We start from the raw sequence: 20,930 nt of genomic DNA on the forward strand, positions 1-20,930 counted from the left end.
AAAGTTCTCTTCCTGGTCATTTTATTTGCCTTTGAGTGCAATGACATTTTTTTTCTGAGAACAGACCCTATGGTGAAAGGGTCTGAAGTCAGCAGGGAAAATGTAGTCTTGCCCTGCAGAAGTGAATGGTGCCCAGATAGTACCTTTTAGGTAGGTGGGACAGGGTGTCTAAAGAAGGTTTGGGTGTTTTGGCTCTACATTTTCCTTATGAATGTGTCATGATGTGGGTAAAGCTGATCAGAAGGGCATTGATTTGGCTTTTGAAATTCTATATTACAAAAAGCAGCTTACCCTTCTCATTGTTTGATATAGCTGGTGCCCATGCAAAATATGCTCTTCTAAATGTTTGGTATGTTTGATGTGGCAGATGTCTTAGGCTGTTTTGCTGTAGTTCATGTAGGAGAGTCGTGACAAATCTGGAATCCATATTGACACATCTACGCCCAAGCACCATTTGGAAGTACATCTGCAGCTACGTTCTGAAGATAGCCATCCTGAAACTGACAGCAGTAATTTGGGAAAAGCTGTATGGACTCAGTTTCTTCTATGTCCATATAATTTCAGCCAAAATTTCGTTTGGGACTTTGGAACAAAATTAAATCCAAATTATACAACATTTGAAGTGTGAGAGAGCAGCAGGAATTTAACAATGATTGTGTTAAGATTGCTGCCAGTGAACATGGGCAAATAATTATTAATGAAATTATTTCAGCTGTAATAGGCCTACCCACCAGTTACCACTTAAAACTAAGAAACTAACTTACAAGGATTTTAAAATAAGAACGGTGTTTTACTATATATGTGTACAGTGTCTAATATAATGATCCCTTAACATTACTTGAATATTTGGGTATAATATTAATCAAGGCCTTGTATAGGCCCTCCTCGCTGAAATGCATCTTTTGAATCAAAACCTCTTGATTATTCATATGTTGGACTAGTTCACTGTTTAGATGAGTAACTGATCAAACCATACAAAGTAACACATACCCAGTTGCTTTTGAGAGAGTCTCTGTCATAATTTAAAACATTATTTGTCTTTACTCATTCACTTAAATTCCCATTAACTTCAATGAAGGTTTTTGACTAAGTTTTGACATAGGTTTTTGACTAAGTAACATAAGAATTATTTTAAGAAAGTTTAATTGAGTGGATTTTTAAATTTTTAAAGTTTTATTTCCAGCTTAATTGAAGTTTTAATAGACCTTAACTATTTTTCATGTTCACTAGTTTCAGTCAAACAAGAGTTTAACCAGTAAACATTTAGCTGATGTGTTTATGGTTTAATATTCCAGGGAATGTCTTGGTGAAGCGCATGAACCTTGTGACTGCCAAACCTGGAAGGACTGGCTGCAGAAGATCTCTGAAATGAAGCCTGAAGAACGTAAGTATTTTTAGTAGACTTGGAGGATGGTTTTAGCAGTGTCAAATAAATTAGTACACATTAGTAAAGAAATCATTTGAAAGGTGGGAGGAATGCATCTGATAACACGTCCTATATAAATCATCTAATTTCTTTAATACTGTTTCAAATATATAATGTTCGTTCTCCCTTTTTTCCCCTTTTCTTCATTTATTTCACTGTGTTTACTTCATCTCTTAAATCTAAAAATTGCATGGATTTGTTCTGGCTTATAGAACAAAATTGACACACATAAAATATCCATATTTTAAAACTCTTAATCCAGTCACTTTACCACAGAGCTTGAAAATGTAGTTCTAAGAGTGTGTCTACATGTGTATTTATGCATACCTAAACTTAATGCACCTTTGCTTAAGGCACATTATGGGGATTTAGGCTCATGTCTACATGTGGGCGCACTAATGTACATTAAGGAGCATTAAATGTAGGTGCAAATAGCTAAGTCGCATTAGCACACAAGCAGACACGCTAATGCGCATTAGCATGCTATATGTCCATTGATGCACACTGCGTTAATGTGCATTAGCGTATCCTCACGTGCTCTAATGTAACTTAGCTATTTGTGCCTAAATTTGATGCCTGCTTTATGCATAAAACAGGTATCAAATTTAGGCTCACATAGCCCGAAATCGCCATTTTTAAGGCACATTAAAGGTGTGCACGTGTAGATACATGCCCTTAATACACCTTAAAAATGGCAATTTTAGGCTAAGCCCGCTTAAGAGGCATGTGTTGACACTCCCTAAGAGGTATAGAAGTGACCACTGTAGTTAAAATGACCTAGTGTTGTTTGTTTGAACACCCATTTTTAGGCCCATTTAACGTAATAAAATTTTATCTTTTGATTGAAACTTATGATGGTTACTGTCTGCCTGAACAGAATTATTGAGGTAAGTTTGAGGGCTAGCCACTCAAGTACACTGCAGGATAGAAAACAGGTTTTCATGTTGTTAAAAAAAAAAAAAAGTCTTGTGACCTTTTTTTGCAACTCTGCCCCTGAAAAGAGCCCATAATATTTGGCATGGAAAAGTCCTAACTGAAGAGAAGTGCTTGCTTGTTCTGGCTAAACTTCATGAAAATATGATCCTTTTAAATTTCCCTGCTTTGTATATAAAGTAGGATTTGTTTGTTGTTTCTCGTTAAGTTTCTAATAAAATTTAGAGTATAATGAATATTGTAGTATGAAGCATGGCACACCACAGAACAATTGCTCCCCAGACAAAAGGCTACCTTCTGAAAGGGTACAACTTATTTAACCAGGGCTAGTCATATCTGCTTATTGGCCCATGAAGGGCAAGGCCACTTACTATCTTCCTGCCTCCTCTGAGCTATCATACATCTTCAGAGAAGTAATAGCTCTTGCACTTGCAAGAGTGGGACTGAATTTCTGCCCATTCCTTGTATGAACTGAAAAAGGGTGGAAGGTTTTACTACATATCTATTATAAGGGTTAGCAAGAAACTAGCCCTTAAAAGAAAACTGATTTTTATAAGTAAACCCCAGTGTAAAATACTGGATGAAATCATTAACATTGATGTCAGAATCCTGTTTTAGAAGTTAAAAAATGTTCAACTATGTAATAAACAGGGAGCTGCCATATAGATTAGGTCAGTGATAGTCAGCCTTTTTGGCAGGTGTGCCACACATTAGTCCCACATTCTCCCCTAGTGCCATTCTAATGCCTTTTTCCTTCCCTGACTCTTGTTTTCCTTTCTGCTCCCTGTCTGATATGATGCTCTGCTTTTTTCTCCCTGCCGTATCCATTTCTGGAGTGCCTATTACCTTCCTGATCCGCTATAAGCCACACACTCAGGCTGCCCATGCAACTTGTCACCCCCATGCTGCAAGTTGACCAACCTGCAGCACAAATGCCAAAAGTGCACAGGCAGCCTCTGTGCGTGGCATGCAGCAAATCAGGGAGAGGACAGACAGCATAGTGGCAGATAAGGTAGGGAGCAGAAAGCAGAACAGGCAGGGAGCATAGGTCAGGAAATGGAAAGTAGAACAACAGATTGGGCAGGGGTAGGGAATCAGAGTGGCACTTGGGGAGGGTGCAGGGCCAATTTGTGGCACCTCTGCCAAAAAGGTTGGCCCCCACTGGGTTAGGGTATAGTAAATGTATTTTATAACTGGGTTGACTTGGAAACCCAAGGTTTTCAAATTTGTCATAAAGCAAAATTTCCTGTAAGCGCCCCCTGAAAATTCTTACTTTGAATAGCAGTGTCTGTTGCAGCACGGTTGTGCTCTTTCCCCATCCCTTGCAGCATGTGGTGTTCAGATGATAGGCTTTAAAAGAGGTGGTGATGCACCAGCCTCCTCCTTCAAGCCCCGAATTGGATTTAGGACTCCATGAAAGAAATATGCTACCCTGTGGTGCTACTGATAGGTTTCTAGCTGTAAAAAAAAAAAGAAAAGACATTCTAAGAATGGACGTGCAGAGGTCAGCTTGAAGAACATTGGGTACAGGTAACATAACTTTATTATGTTAAAAGATATTGGCTATTTTATAAGTTTAATTAGATTAATTGTCAAGGATTTTATTTGTATTTCAAGCCTGTTTTATGTTGATGTAACTCCATTATTAGACCTGCTGATGTCACTGTTAAATGAAATCATAATCGAGTTATGTTTCTCCGGTGCTTAGAACATATAACATGGTATGTAAGTACTTATTAGTAAATCATCATTAAACAAACATTTTAAAATAGAAATGAATTAACATAGAAAATCTAGATTTCCCATTTATGAAAAGATTTCCTCAAACTTCCTTCTTTCCAATGGGAAGTCTAGTTTAATAAATATTATCTTCCCTGCTTTTAAAATTGCTTCAGGTTAATATTTTTTTCACACAATTCAGCCAGTGAGAGTGCCTGGAGCCAAATCATACTAAAATTTTTATTCCCCTTCAGTTTGTATTGTATAATATTATAGGAAATCTAGTAATCCCAAAAGGACTCCAAGAGGCTGAATATTTATTTTTATTGTACTTAAATCAGCCCTTACACTATGTCCTAAAGTAACTTCCCTAAACCTTAGAGAAATAAAAGATGATATATAAAAAAAAAAGTGGGGGAGATACAAATGTAGCTTTGGTCAGATAACACAGGTACATGTGTACTTAGTGTGATCCATAGGAACAAAAATAGGACTACGTACGAGTGGTATTTTTCAAATAGATTCTAATATGGGGTTTTAAATTTCAGTAAGCAACTTCTCGTAACATGTTTAATAAATTACAGTGTAAAGCACACAATAATATATAGCAGAGAAATATTTTCCTTTAGATTATACTATGCTGGTCAAACCCATCCCGGTTTGTTTTGTTTTTTGCTAACATATGGCAGTTAATGCAGGGCTGTCCAGCTTCTGAGTGGTTAGGGGCCTCACTTCACCCTGTACTGCACACCACATAAACAACGTAACACATCACACCACACCACGTATGCCTCCCTGGCTGTGCTGTGTAGCATGGAACCCCCACCACATTGTACTGGTGTGCCCCCTGCTACAGGCATGAACATCTCCATGCTTCATGGAGTCCCTAAGTCTTCTTGCTGTAGCTTCCTGGGCCTCATGGGCTGTGATACCTCACCTCCACCCCCTGGAGTTGGGGACAGGATGTAGAAGCTGGAGGCTAGGGAAAGGAGGGATCCCAGAGACTCTAGCAGCAGGAGAGCAGTGGTGGAAATGGTATCCGGACCAGGGAGTACAGGGGCCAGGAGGACGCTGAGTTAATGCACACCGTCAGCAATTAGGGAAACGCTACTTGTTATACACAAAAGGTTACATGAGTATAATCTTAACTTTCCTGTTATTTTTTCCCTACGAAGTTGTGGGGGTTAGTGAGGCTTATGAAGATGCTGCCAACTGCCTGTGGTTGCTAACTAACTCCAAACCATGTGCTAACTGCAAATCTCCAATTCAGAAGAATGAGGGCTGCAACCACATGCAGTGTGCTAAGGTAAGAAGGACCCCTGTTATTTTTGGTAGAAGTTGTAAGTCAGATTGTTTGCATACATATATGTGTTTAATTCAGAAATGCAAACATATAAAGCCTCTAAAATATCATGCATAGAGGCTAGTAGAACCTGTAAACAGAAATACAGCTTTCACAGATGGAGAGAAGCTGCAAATATAACATACTTGGATACAAGTGAAAGTTTTGCTATATAATATTACATGAAATTTTTCTTACCAGCTCCAAATTGGATTGACAAAGGATGTAGCCGCATGTATGTACAACTGATTGAATTATTATAAACAAAAATAAATGATTAGCAGTAAAGTGGGAGGAATGGTTTAGAGAACCATACAGCTTTTTGTATAGTTTAATCTTCATTAATGAGCTAGAAGAGAAAGTGAAAAGCATATTTAATTTGCCAATGATATGAAATGTTTAGCAGTTGTAAATGCTAATGAAGATGAAGAAAATAATACAAAGTGAACTAAGGTGATAACAGACTTGAACAGAAAATATTAAAATAATGTCAGCCTGGAAAAAAAACAAACAAAATATTCAATACGAGTGAGAAATCCAGAGCCTTGGTACCAAGAGAGACTTAGGGTAACAGTAGCCAGAGTTTGCAGCACATTACAGAAATAGAAAATATTTTGTACTAGTGTCACAATCATTTTAGCCATCCTTTATCCCCAAATGAGCTAATATTCATTTGGAGTATTAAATCAATATTTGGAACAGCAAAATATAGTCTTGTTCTTGAATACTTGTTTTACATAAGCATGGCTAATATCCTATCTATTTGCTAACATGCAGTTTTCAGATGGAGAAGAGGACATGTCAGTCACAATTTAAACCCATATTTGATATAGATAGTTAGCTTCTAATAAAATAGGCCTCTGGTTAGAAAATGATAATATTTCCTTTTTTTGTTTTGTCTTTCCAAAAAGCAAGCTAGCTTGCTTTCTTGCTCTTAGCCACCCAAATGTCCTTTTAATTTTGCTGCTATTATACACTCCCTCTCACTTTTCCCCACTTGTATATAGGAGGGTTTTTTACTCCCAGCAGACACAGAACCTGTCACACTCTGGTTCTTTCTAAGTTTCCCATTTATCTTTTTCTCTTCACAAATGATCTTAAAGAAGAGAATTCATAATTCAGTTGTTAAAGATGTCAAGCCTACATTATTCAATTGAGTTTGAAATTTTCCAGAATATAAGTTCCTATCTATGTGGTAAGGATGACTAGTTGAAATAATCAGTCATAGAAGGATCTGAATGGCTGAAATGTTTGGATGTAGCTTGAATTCTTTTCACTTACTTGATGGTAGTTTTTGCCACTGAACTCATCCCAACTGGAGCAAGCGTTATATATTCTAGGCTTGTTTGGATTTCACCATTAAACGTACTTCAGTTCTTGAGGTGGTGACTAAGGACCAAATTTCCCAGTTTTCTAAGGTAACTGAATTCTATAAGCTGTGTAAAGTGGTCCTAAAACAGCCAGAGAACCAGGGATGAATTCTTCAAGAGAAGCAGAAAGTTACCCGAGATAGCTTTGCCACCTCTTGCACCAGCTTCCCCTTGGCTGTAGGGGAAGCGAAGGGGGTAAAAGATTGGGGAAAGGTTACACCAAGGCATTCTACAAGTGACATGTTGTGGAGCTGGACTTCTCTTGCATTGTTTTAATCCTTAGCATAAAGGGTCTATTAACTTCTCCCTTTAACAGAAGTTAAAATCTGTAAAATCTGTTCCCTGCTTCTCAATTCTGCTGGAGCTTAGCCACTGAGGAGCAGAGAGCCACAACTGGCTCCTCTGACTGCCACATTCCATTCTGTCTCAACATAGCTCAGAATAAGTAGAAAATGTGATCCTAAATGTTTGATTCTGGTGAGTCATTGTGTTTTCTGTCAGCCCCTCGAAGCAGGCTATCCTTTATTCCTTATCTACTCCAAAGTTACTAAGGATTTCTCTTGCTGTCTCCCCAGGTCTTTTGAGTTCCTGTTAATATACATGGGGAAACATAGGGTTCATTATGAACATTGTGAAGATATCAATACTGAGGCAAAATTATTATAAAAATATTATTATTTGCTATTTTAATTTTAAGTTGCTGAATTTGAGGAGAATGCTAACTATTCTTTTCAAAGGTTTAATGTCTGGCATATATAGTAATCTGAATACTTAAGTTGTGGGTTACTTTATTAATAAAATTAAAAGTTCATGTAAATTAAGAAAGTTCCTAGGCAATTCATTCTTACTGTCAATTAGCAGCAAACACCAGAAGTGTCAATGAGGATGGCACTTCCTTAGCCATAAACCCTTATTTATTATTTCCACGTATGTTTACATGAATGCCATACTATTAGTCTTTTCAGGTTCACAATCACATTTCCAGTCAGCTTGTGGCACCTCTTCTGGTGTACACCCAGCTCTTCCAGTAGAATATCCATGGGACTTATGAAACCTATAAGCATTGCAACCTCATTTGGGATCACAACATCCAATTCAAAAACCTCTTTGCTATTTAATTTTATATTAGGTTCTGAAAGATGCATATTAGTAATAGGTATTGTTATTTTTGCCTTGTAGTGAATATTTTAATGGAAGGCTTTAATTACAAATTATAAATGTACTACTAGAAGATAGAATACATCTGGAATCTTTTGGTCAAATAGCAAATAACAAGCAAGAAAGACAAGCTCAGAAGGAGATAAGCAGAAAAGACAGGGCCTTCTTTAATGAAAATTTAAATTCTCTTTTTAAGAACAATTTGAGTTTTAAAAAACTTATTTTTAAGAGCTGTATGACTTTTTTCTAGAAACCAGAATATCTGGACTAATTTCATGCAGAGCTTCAATTATTATTTACCTTCCCTGGAACTAAAGGGATATCTCCAAAAGCAAATTGAATAAAGGGAATTAAAACTAACTGTAAAAATATTCTGAGAAACTTGTGCCACCAAGTAGTAAGCTATAGATTCATTAGATAGAAGAAAAATTTTAGCTCTGGTGCATATGCATGCTCATTAGTTGAAGTTGCTACCCAGGCCATCCCGTGAAGACAGTGAGCCAAATGAAAATGACAGTGGGAGGTATTTGAATCCAGCCACATCCCGTTGAAAGAGATGTCTTTCACTGCCAATAAGACGATAGTGAAATAGGAAAAATATATTTCTGTGAACTAACGCGCTCACTCCTCTTACCATTTTACATTTCTACTCTTAACATTATAAAATCATATACACGGTTCCAGTCTGTTACATACACACTCTCAACATTTCCCTCAGTTTCTTCATCTCATCTTTATAAACAAACAGGAACAGTATAAGCATTTGAAAGAACAAAGATATGATAATACAATATCAAGAAGCAGCCACCTTCAGTCAAGTATTGCGTCTGCAGCACTGTGCCACTTTTGAGATGGAATTTGCAAAAGCAAGGGATTTAATTTAGCAGTTATAATTTAAAGTATTAAAAGCTTCTGCAGGTTATTAAAGGTGACTATTAAAGGTGACACAAATTAAAATTGACTGAGAGAAATTGTACATTTTGTTTGGGTTGAAGTGTTGCTGAAGTCATGATGGTCCAGGAAATGTGGAGAACAAGGCTTTTATGTGATACCTTTTATTGGACCACCTGTATAGTTGTGAGAGGTGTTGGACAAGCTTTCAGGCATCAGGTGTCCGGAGGAAGGGTAGTCTCTATGGTGCCACCCTGTCCTGCCTTCTGCCTCAGTTTTTTAGACTATGATAGTTTAGTAATTTGGTGGGTAAAACATATACTTTTAGTTTCTACCATAGCAGTGAGGCATACCACTTGCTTATTCATGTTTGTTCACAGGCTGCACTACTAAGATATCAAGCTAGCAGCTCAAGGCAGCAAGGTGACTCTTAATTTATTAATGTAGATCACGCTAGAACTGTGTGGGACCTGTTTCCCTGTCGTGGGAGAATTTTCGAGATTCTGAAAAATGTACCTAGTCCAAATAGGCATGAAAATTGAAATCTTGAAAATTGTCTGTAAACCAACTCCAAAACCATAACTACTAAGTAAACTGAAATGTGGGCTGGATAAAACTGGTGTCAGGTAGTTACATAAATGCTGAATAACTGCAAGCAGAGCTTAAGTGTTCAAATGGCAGGAGGTTTCAAGAAAGGGCTCCACAAGGGTCTGTCTTTGCTTCAGTGCTGTTTAACATATCTAAATTATTTGAATGGTGGAATAGAGAGCTTCCATATCAAGTTGGCAGGTGACACAAAACTGGGAAGAACTGCAAACACTTTGGAGGAAAGGAGTAGAATTCAGAAGGATCTTGATAGATTGGAAAGTGGGATCAATGACAGCAGAACAAAGTTCACTACAGACAAATGTAAAATGCTCTGCCTAGGAAAAAATAACTAAACACAGGCATACAGAATGGAAAATAGCTAGCTGAACAGCAGTGTTGCTAAGAAGGATCTGGGGGTTTTAATGGATCAAGATTCAACATGAGTCAGCAATGTGACAAGTGCAAATATAATTTGGAGCTTCATCAACAGGAGATTATAAGTTATAATATACAAGAAGTTTATAGGGCCTCTCTATTAGATGTTGCTTATGCTTCATCTAAAGTATTGTATATAGTTCTGGGCTCCACATTTTAAGGAGTGTATGGAGAAGTTGGAGAGGATCCAGAATTGAGTGACAAAAATTGTAAGAGAGGTTGGAAAGAAAGTTGTACAATGAAAGGGTGAGAGAGCCAAGTTTGGTTAGCTTGGAGAAAAGTAGGCTAAAGGGGGACATTATAGCAGTTTTCAAATATTTGAAAAGCTGCCATAATGGAGGAGAAGAATAATTGTTCTCCCTTGCTGCATAGGGCAGGACATGAAACAATGTTTTGTTTTGCAACATAGTAGATACAAAATAGATCTCAGGAAAACTTCCTTAGGGTTAGGAGAGTGAAGCAGTAGAACAGACTACCGAGGGAAGCTGTAGAACCGTCATCATTGGAGGGTTTCAGGAGACGGCTGGAGAAGCATTTGACAAAGATAGGTTAGGAATAGCATTCCTGCATTCATGCTGGGGGTTAATACAACCCCTTGAGGTCCCATCTAATTCTGACATTCTTAAGTCCCAGCAACCGCCAGCATCCTCAAGTGAGCAGGGAACAGAACATGCAAAAGTGGCATTTGATAAGGAGGACTCCTAAGAATCTTTCATCAAGAAGCAGGTCTACAACAACACACAGCAGGCTGGAGAAAATCTAATGGTCCAGTGCTAGTGGGGCAGCCTGTGTCAAGGAAAAAGAAATTGGATCCCATCTGACAGACTGCACAGAGGGTGCTAGAAGCTCCTGGAGGACTTTTTTCAGCTTTGAAAGATTTAGAATAGTGCAGCAGTATTGTGTGGGGGATGAAAAGCTGGTCTCAGAATTAGTGCCAGAACTTCATGCTGATTCAGTTGTCAGCGCTGAAAAGTGGTGAAGGTTTCAGCTGTGTCCCTGCTCCCCTTTTCCAGATTGGCAAGGAAGAGTCGGGGAGAAAGAGACAAATATAATAAATACCAGGGGAAAAATGGGTAGCAACAGATAGAAACATTCCTTGAGGCAGAATGGCTTCTGTGAGGAATGACAGTGAAGCGTGCCATCTCTCTACTCACATTCTGTGAACTGTTTCTGTATCAGTGAATCTACATTTTTTCAGTCTTTAAAAAAAATTCCCAGCCAGCTCTGTTTGAACTGTTGTTCCACTACACTCACCTGAAACTTTCCCTGTAGCATTCAGAGCTTTCTCTGCAAGAAGTTACGCACTTTCACATGGCACCCAGACCTCTTACAATTTGTGTACTTCTGCTAGGAGCATTCTTGGGCATTTCTTGTTGTCACATGAACACCCTTGGAATTGTACTGTTTCTGTGAACTCTGTTGTTTCCCTTGATTTTGGAAGAGTCACTTTGCAAAATCTGTAACATACTTGGAGGTAGAAATTCTCAGATTTTTTTTCTTCTTCTGAAGTGCAAATATGATTTTTGCTGGATTTGCCTAGAAGAATGGAAAAAACATAGCTCTTCTACTGGAGGCTATTACAGATGTACTCGCTATGAAGTTATTCAGCATGTAGAGGAACAATCCAAGGAAATGACGGTAGAGGTAAGTATTTAAACTTAAAGTACTTGGGCAGTAATTTTCTGTCTTATGTAGCATTATGAATAGATTTAATGAAGCAGCATTTGTTTGAATTTCACTTTTTCCCATCTAAGGTTCTAGGTGGAAAAATGTAAATATCATATGGAAATGACAGGAAGAAGATGGTGCCTAGGTTTGATTTAGGCATGGGAATTATTCAGTTCTTGGATTTGCCTACTGGGTGACTTGTCCTTGTATTTCTCTACACTTTGGTTACCATTCTCTCAGATAGGTATATTACTAATTCAGTTGCCTGCTGTGCCTGACAGAAGTATCTTAATGTTTTTATGTATTTTGAAGCCTTCTGCTTAAACTGACTTCTAGACGCAAAAAAATTCCACAGTCCTAATATCTACCTCTATTAGATTTATGAGTTTTAGAAGTTTCATTTTTGCCTATTTTAGATATGCCACATCCCCCAATATTTGTGTACAAAATTTTTAATATTTTCTCTAATGCAAGCAGTTGAGCACACAGTTGGATTCGTTAATGATTGCTAAAATAGGTTGGATGAGTTACTCGTATTTGATTTTTTTTGTTTGTTTGTTTTATAATTTTCTAGGCTGAGAAGAAACACAGAAGATTTCAAGAACTTGACAGGTTTATGCACTATTACACGCGATTTAAGAACCATGAACTCAGCTATCAGGTGTGGCCCCAAGCATTTCTGGAAATTTTTGTTCTCACTTTATTAGTCCAGAAATTAGAATAGTTTATTGTATTTTATTTATTTCCCTTGTTTTTAGTTAGAACAGCGCCTTCTAAAAACAGCCAAAGAAAAGATGGAGCAGCTGAGTAGAGCACTCAGTGGAAGTAAGTGGTGTTTGTTAGTATTTGCTGTGATCTGTAATGGTAATCTGAAGTCAAATATCTCTACACTAAACAAAAATTTTGCTCTTTTTCAGATTTGTTCTTTATTCATATTGATGCTTACAATAAATCACTTATTTCAGACTGCCAGTGCTGCACATTTCATCTTCTCAGTTTTCATCTTTAACCAGTTCTGGTTAATATGGTGTTTCCCTGAGTCCTTGACTGATAATTATTCTCTTTTAAAATCAGTGTGTACCAATTACTCACCCTTGTTTCCATATATTTATTAAACACTTCTTTACTAGAGTACCTGGCAGGCAGGGCAAAATGTTAAATTAATTAATATATTTTAAATCACACTATTAGTATTGTACATTTATATAGTGAATTTCACCCTTCGGGATCCCAAGGTGCATTAGAAAGTACAGTATATATGCTGTATACAGAAAGCCCTTCCTTTTTAAAACAGTAACCTGTTAACAGTGAGGAAATGCATTCATGTAAACAGCCAATGGACAGCACAGTTTTTTATATAAAGTTTGTTATTCAGGTATCTGTTCTGAATCAGTTTATTTCCTTACTTTATAGAGAAATCTACATATAATAAAGAAAAAACAATAAATCCTTGATCGCACAATGACCTCTGCACGTGCAGACTGAAATTTGTGTTTGTGTAGAAACTGTATGAATTCCCACTGGAGGAGTGAGAATCCAGACCTCTGGTCAGTTTTACCCAGGTGGCCCAAGCGATCAATGCCTGTCCCCCACTTGTCCAACCTGTTGTCTGCTCCGCCCCCCAACACTATTTGCCCTTCCCCTCAGTAACAGTGCAGTTCCTGCTCTGGCCAGGGGCATGAAGTACATGCTGGCTTCGGCCCCCACCCAGCCAGAGAGCAGCAGTTGTAGCGGCAGCAACTCCTGCTCCAAGACTGGCTCACGCCGGGGCCAGAGCTGCTACCGCCACTGCTACTGGGCTGGTCAGGGGCTGGACCAGCCATGTGCTCTATGTCCTGGGCTGGAGCTGCAACTTAGGGTAAGGGGAAGAGGCAAGGGGCAGGTGGGGAGGTGGAGATGAGGCTATAGCTCTGACTCTGACTCTGAGCCCAGGTGAGGGCTGGAATCAGAGCTGCAGGGGCCTCCTGCCCCCTGCCTTGTACTTGAATCTGAGATGAGGGGCTCTTGCCCCCCATGCTGAATGGGGGGGCTTGTCTTGGACTCAAGTAAATATGGGAGATCACTTGAATAAGCTGACTATAGGTGCACAAAATCGTTTACAGCCTGGAGTGGAGTTTTTTTCAGCAAATATTTGCAAACTGACCTGAGAATACATTTATTCTACTTTGGGAAGAATCTCTTGACAGTAAAAGTAAAATTGAGCTCAGCAGAAACATGTTTTTTTCAATGCTGGTGTTGCCTTACAGCTGAAGGAGGCTGTCCAGATACCACTTTCATTGAAGATGCAGTACAAGAGCTTCTAAAAACTCGCCGTATTCTCAAGTGTTCTTATCCCTATGGATTCTTTTTGGAACCTAAAAGCACAAAGAAAGAGATATTTGAACTGATGCAGGTAAAATATTCAGATTTCACTTTTTATCACATAATTTTCTTGCAGTATTAGTTATCCATAGTATATTATCGTTTTGACTATATAAACATCTCCAACTTAGTTCATATTTGTGATCGTATGAAAAGAAATATGTTTAACTCTTGTTTCTTCTCTAGCATTAAACTGGTGGGTTTTTTAAATTCTTTTTCAAAAATCTCTGCGACAAATTGTGGTCTTATAGGAGAGACTTGAGTGAAGAGCAATTTTGGCAGGGCTGAAACACTATATTCTGAAAAGCAGTATATTTTACTTCAGGTTGGCAATGACAAAGCAATTCCAGCTTTATGAAAAGAGAGGGATTACTTAAAACTCCCTCTTCCCGTCTTCCTCCCATTTGGGGGAGTGCTAAGGTCCAGCCAGGTGCTATCTTTACCACCCTAAAGGAGAGAGAAGGACCTGGCGAGCCTGCAGCTCCTACAAAGCTAGCAGGCCTCCCTGGCCAGGTCCTGCTTAAGGGCGCCCTTTGACAGTGGCCAAGGTGGGGCAGGAAGGTCCTTTCTTTTGCTGTTTTATTTAGGGTTCTGAGTTCAGTGTTCTGCTTGGGGGGGTGTTAATGTGTGGGGAGTGGGGTTGGGAGGGACTGACAGCCTCAGCTTCTCTGTAGGGGGGAACTGCAGGCTTAGAGGGGATGTGGGAGGACATGGGAGGACTCTCTGGTAGGGAGATGGGAAGAGATTTTTTGTTTCTCGATGGGAGTGATGGTTGCAGGGAATTGTTGGTATTGGCAGGAGGGCTTGCTTGTATGGAGGTACAGGCAGGGAGGAGGGGAGTTCTCATGGTTTTGGGGGATGTTTTGAGAATCCTGTCTGTCAGTTGTTTCCTTATTGTAAGTCACACTGAGCCTTTTGGATAGGATAGGATAGGATAGGACAGGATAAGATATAAATCTAATAAAGACAGACATTTTGGGTCCAGACAGCAGTGGCCATAGAATGCAGTAGAGGATAAACTTTGTACTGCATATAAACAGTGCCTTTTCCATTAGCCCCTTTGTTTGTACAGTAGGTGAAACTCTTTAAGGCAATTTAAAAAGATTAATCATATCCAAAAATGCTCCAAAATACTTTATAATTGAGATGCAAGTATCAAAGAAAATAATCCACAGATGAGTATAGGGGTGTGTGGCAAGTGAAAAATCTCATCAGGATGATTTTTTTTTCCCACAGAAAGCTCCTCACTGGTTTCCTTGAATGAGGAACAGAGGGGAATTGGGACAGTTTCTTATTTCATCTTGCAGAGGGTGGCAAACACTCACCACAAGATGGCACTGCTCACTCCCTACCAACTAGTGCTGCTGTTACTAGTGCTATCATTGTTAGTTATTTGTATCGCTGTAATGGCTGGGAACCCCAGTCCAGGATCAGGACTCCCATTGTACCATGCACTGCATCAGATAGAACCAAGAGACCATCTTTCCCCCAAAGAGTTTCTAGTATAAGATTAGACAGAACAAGTGGATACAGGAAACAATGACACAGTATTGGTCAGGATGATGCACAGTCCTGGTACATCACTGCCTTCAGAGACAAAGACTCTTTGGGGCTGAGGGGGCTTTCCTGTTAAGGAGGCAACACCAGGGATTAAACCCCTGTCAAGATCGCATCTTCAGAAGAGTAGAATTATTCATAGCAGCATGCTACCCATGCAAAATTGTCTGCTTTATTTTACAGTAACACCATATGTCCTGCTTTATTTCTTAATTATTGCAGACAGACCTAGAAATGGTCACTGAAGACCTGGCGCAGAAAGTAAACAGGCCTTACCTTCGTACTCCTCGTCATAAAATCATCCGGGCAGCATGTCTTGTGCAGCAAAAGAGGCAAGAGTTCTTGGCTTCTGTGGCCCGTGGAGTGGCTCCGGCTGACTCACCAGAAGCTCCCAGGCGCAGGTGACTTAAATGTAAAATCTAAGGATTTGCAAACCCTGAGAAGTTCAGGTTATGAGTTGACCTGTTAAGTCAGAGGTGGGGAAATTACAGCCCACGAACTGGATACAGCCCACCAGCTGTTTGGATCCACCCTGCAGGCAGGCAGGCACCCACCAATTAATTGTATCTGGCCCTGCCAGCAGCTGCCCCTGCTGCACTCTGCATGGGACTGAGTCCCACCCGTTCCTGCCTGGGGCAGTGCCTGCTGCGCTTCCAGCCTCCCCTCTGGGAGGGTGCCAACCCTGGCCAACAGGCACAGCTTCCAGGCAGGGCTGCTGCTGCCAGTACCCAGGGAACTGCTGGGCTCCCCAGCCTCCAGTGACTCCTCCTCCTGTCCCTGCTGCAGTGCTCCAGGCCACAGGTAGAGAAGGGAAGCTGCAGTGTTGAGGGGAGTAGGGTGAGCTCTGCCTGTAGCTCACTTTGGTCTTGCTTGTGCATGACTGGGCAGAGGAGTGTGTGGATGCAGTGGGGGGCATGAAGGAGCTCAGCTGCTAACACAGTCCTGCTGGGCAACACAGGCAGACAGTGGGGTGGAAGCAGCAGCAGGAGCCAGAATGGGTTGACTGCAGCGCCACCAGGCAGGTGTGGGACAGAGCTGCACTGGGCAGGTGTGGCTTCTCTTGCTGCCTGCCAGCAGCTCCTGCTTTCCTGCCCTTTGCAGCGTGCTGCAAGCCAGGCAGGCAGTGCTGATCCCCATCTCCCTCCTTCCACCTGCAGAGGAGCGGGGTTCAGCCACATCACAGAGTGGAGGGAGGAAGCCCCCCACATTTGCACATCCAACCTACCCACATCCCAACCACACCCCACACATGCACCTACAGTCCCTCACATGCCCCACGCCACACCATACCCATGCACACCCAACACTGTCCCACACACCCCACCATACCCACACATGTACCCTACACCCACGCACATCCACATACACCTAACCCCACCATACCCACACACACCCAACACTTCAACCACACACACCCCACAATACATCCACACATATACCCCCGCCACCCCTCCACACACCCCACCCACAATACCCACACATACCCAACAGTCCCATACACCCAACGCCTCAACCACACCCACACAGACATCCACACATGCCCCACCCACACTTTTCACGCACCCCCAACCACTTACTCCCCTAACTACACGCACGCCACATACACCCCCCTTCCCTTCCACATACAATATACATGTAACCCCAACCCTCCCTCCCAAAAGGAGTACTTCCTGGGCAAGGGGAGAGAATTCTGGTGTCAAGTCAGGGGTTAGGGGGCGGGACTTCTGGTCACTAGATGGCAACCAGGCAGTGGGGCACCTGTCAAGAAGTGGAACTACCCTTGCAGCCCTTGACAGCTCACTAAAATTTGTTAAGTGGCCCTCCATCCAAAACAATTGCCCACCCCTGCATTAAGTAGTGCTGTTCTGAAACACACAGTGAGACATGCCTAAAAGAGCTGACAACTTTGGTAGTTCTAGATCATGGTTTCAACAAAGTTTCTTTTCCCATTTGGATTGTGTTGAATTACACTCTCATTTTCACCTTAAATTTCAAATTATGAAACTCCACTAAACTGCCAGTTGGCACTTCTACAAAAGACACTAAATGTGCAGTAGACTAATTTTACTGCATATTAGCGCATCCTGCCAAAAGCTGAGCTAATGCTCCATAGAATTAGACTCCTGTGCATTAGCATCACAAGAAAACCATGTGCTGGTACTACTGTGAAGTTGTAATAACAGGTACTAAACTTAATGCGCCGTAATTACAGTGAATCGCTGAAGGTGTAGACGTGCCCAGTGTCACTTAATCTCATATATACATCCAATACATTTAGGAACCTCACCAAAATTTAAATTGGTACCAGAACCCCCAAACCAGACATGTTTCTCATGAAGTCTTAGTTTTGTTGCTGAGTTTTTCCACACAGATGCAGAAGCAGTGTCAGTAAAGGAAATGGTTCGTGTTTTGACAGAAAACCATCCTTGAAGTTTGGGAAATGATAGAGGAGGGAAGTCATGGATTCCCTCATTTAGCTAGAAATCTAAAAACTCCCATTCATAGTCTATACAGCTTTAGTCAGATTGGCATTCATTCTTACAGCTAATGTTGCCATTATACTAACATTTGTATCTGGTCAGCTGACAAGCAGGAAGTGTTAATTCCTCATGAATAAAATATCACTAATGTTTTAAAATGATTGTTAAACTGATTCAGAGCAGCTATGTTTTTGCTATGTGTGGTTTGTTTGGATTAAATTTTTACTTATTTCAGGTGCTATAAGTTTGATCTAGTTATGAGGTTGTCCCTGATTTTATTTCCTTTCATGGCAAAACGATATTAAACCCAGAAATCATTTTTAATTTTGACTTTGTTTTAAACATTGCATGAAAATATATGGAATTGCAGATTATAATAATAGTAAGTATAAGGGACAGTGACATACTCTGAGGTTCTACCCCAAAGCAACTTGTTATATTATAGCTCTAATGATTCCTGTCCAGGTTAATCATTGTAATAGGTCTGGTTCTTACAGTGCGATTTGCATCTCCTTTTGGGAACCATGAATGGCTAGCTAAGTATTTGTGACTCCATTCCATGTCCTTCCACTAAAGATAGACATTAAATATCTGGCTCGCATCATAACCTATAAATAATAACTGAGAATAGTAAACCATTCAGTAAATTCGAATAATTTAATTTTACAGTGTTTTGAACCATTTATATGAATGGAACAATTGAGCATAAGAGTTGTGAATGTTAGCTTTTGTAGCTTGGTAAGAATCTACTATTCATATTTTACTCATAAATTACCTGACGTATTTGATTTAATTTACAGCTTTGCTGGTGGCACATGGGATTGGGAATATTTAGGATTTGCATCACCTGAGGTAACCTATTTCTTTTTCACAACTTCAGTATACTGTAGCTGTGCATATTATGGAAACTGTGGTATAATTCTACCTTGCATGGAGAGCTTCCTGATTTTGTTTCAAATTGTACCAAGTTTGGCAAGGTTTGGTTTAAGCTTTCCATTTTCTTTGCTTCACAATAGAAGGAAATATATGCACGGTTAATTGTACGGCGAGTCTAAACAAAGAGTCTAATGCAAACACGGTTTTTATGGCTGGCACCAGATTAGCCATTTTTCATAATTTTTTCCTAATCTCACAGTAAATCAAGAATCCAGGAATAAATTGGTGCCTACATTTTTGACAATTTTTAATAATGAATTTACAAAAACTGCAATTTTACTTTGAATGCAAAAGCAGCCTAGTACAGAACCTAAATAAACTGGTACAGCAGCTTCTGTCCTTCAGTGATTTAACAATCCAGTAAAAATATTAAAGGTTGAAAATTAAATTTTTTGTTTAAATTTTAAGCAAACTCTGGATGCTAAAGTAGTATCAAAACAAACTGGAAACTGATTTATTTCTCATACAGTTCTATAATATGATTGGTGTCACAAATGATACCACATTTTCTATGAGAAGGACAGTTGTTAACAAGATGAGGAGTTCAAATTGTAATGTTTTAAATTTATAAATGTAGGAAGAATGTGTGATTTTTTTTTTTAATTTTTTTTTAAAGCACCGCAATAAGTAAAATATGTGCAGTTTCCTTTTTTCCCTTCCCTGTAATGTATTTCAGCAGTCTCGGATCAAAGCTCAGTTAGAGGGGTAGTCTAACCTCTGCGTTTCCTTGGTTTATTTTTTTTTTTTATTCTTTTAAGGGAGCTAATCCCGTTCATGCACCCTGGAAAACTATCTTGTTTTAGAAAAAAATCCATGCAATTTTTATATATATATTTCCTTTTCTATTGTTACTGGCTTAGCAATGTGCTGTTGAGAAAGTGGCTTGCACCTTAGAGTAATCAGCTTGCTTCTCCTGTCCAATTCCTTTGGTCCTTCCTTTGTTCCTAAATAATTCAATGTTTTATGACACTCAGCTAACCGTGATGTTACATCACAGGAGGAACAGGGTAGGAGAAAAGGCTGATTAGAAAAGGGAAAGCTTCTATTTATCAATAAAGTATCAAGGCAGTCATCTTAAGATGGCAGTTGATTAGCTTTTATATTTTGCCCAACTATGGCACTGGCTGATTTAAATTGGTCCCTTTGCTCTTTAGCTGCCACAGATACTTGCAACCACCTGTGCTAAAGGCTTTTTGTAGAGAAAATAATACAGTCCTCAGTATGTATTGTCAGTGAAATTCGGTAAGCAGTCATTCTGGCATAATTATGTACTTTTGCTGACAATTAATAGGATATTTGCGTACTCCAGGCCATGCTAGCACAGTAGTCTAACAAGAATAGATAAAATGTTAATGTTCTCAGTAAAAAGGAATATATTTAGTCCGGTTAATGAAAAATCTATTCTTCCATGCAGTAAGATTAAAACTTCCTTTACTAAAAGACATAGTCTTTCCAAAAAATCAGAAAAAAACATTTTATCTGGAATAGTGGAGATAGTTGTCTGAAGCACAACTATATTGAGTTCAAGAAACCAAAATTGTCATTCAAATAGTCAATGATGAAATACATGATTTTATTGCAACCAAATAAAAAATCTTTCATATGATACCTGCCTGACTTTCCAGCCTTTTTCTTATCATTCACAATCCCCAAATTATATCTATTTTTACATGGTGTAAAAGAAGTCAGTAGGTCTCAAGGTCAAGTAATGAGGGTCACAAATCTCAACTTAAGGCTGTGTATGTTCCCATGTTCTCAGGGAGACTCCACGTGGAGCAAGTGTCAGGCCATATTGTGGTAAAAAATGCTTATGACTTGCATATATCTCAATGTCAGCACATTGTTTGAATCCATAGGTGGACCTAGGATTTAATAAAGAGGACACAGATTGCTGCCCCTCAGACTATGGGGGGGTGGGAACAAGATATGGCTGAAGTCCCCAGACCAGCAAGGGACATGGAGAGCCTGGCAGGAAGCAGGCACAGGAAGAGGAGGGACCTTCCCACTACTGCTGCTGTCCCCACTTGGCACAGATATGGGGGGAGCCCCAGAGCTGCTCCTGCCCT

At 39.7% G+C, this 20,930-nt stretch overlaps 1 protein-coding gene across 3 annotated transcripts in view; it reads left to right on the top strand.

The window, feature by feature from the left end:
* Window positions 1-20,930, top strand: part of ANKIB1 (ankyrin repeat and IBR domain containing 1) — a 102,342-nt gene that overhangs the window by 72,976 nt on the left and 8,436 nt on the right. For all 3 annotated transcript variants that reach the window (XM_019508414.1, XM_019508413.1, XM_019508412.1), the window contains exons 9-16: window positions 1,296-1,384; window positions 5,254-5,384; window positions 11,372-11,506; window positions 12,105-12,191; window positions 12,289-12,355; window positions 13,777-13,922; window positions 15,671-15,849; window positions 18,729-18,780. In XM_019508414.1, the coding sequence (XP_019363959.1) occupies window positions 1,296-1,384; window positions 5,254-5,384; window positions 11,372-11,506; window positions 12,105-12,191; window positions 12,289-12,355; window positions 13,777-13,922; window positions 15,671-15,849; window positions 18,729-18,780 (886 nt within the window). The remainder of the gene's footprint in view (window positions 1-1,295; window positions 1,385-5,253; window positions 5,385-11,371; window positions 11,507-12,104; window positions 12,192-12,288; window positions 12,356-13,776; window positions 13,923-15,670; window positions 15,850-18,728; window positions 18,781-20,930) is intronic.

The sequence above is a fragment of the Gavialis gangeticus genome, unplaced genomic scaffold, assembly GCF_001723915.1.
Source record: "Gavialis gangeticus isolate Ggan-Ray unplaced genomic scaffold, GavGan_comp1, whole genome shotgun sequence".
NCBI lineage: Eukaryota > Metazoa > Chordata > Crocodylia > Gavialidae > Gavialis > Gavialis gangeticus.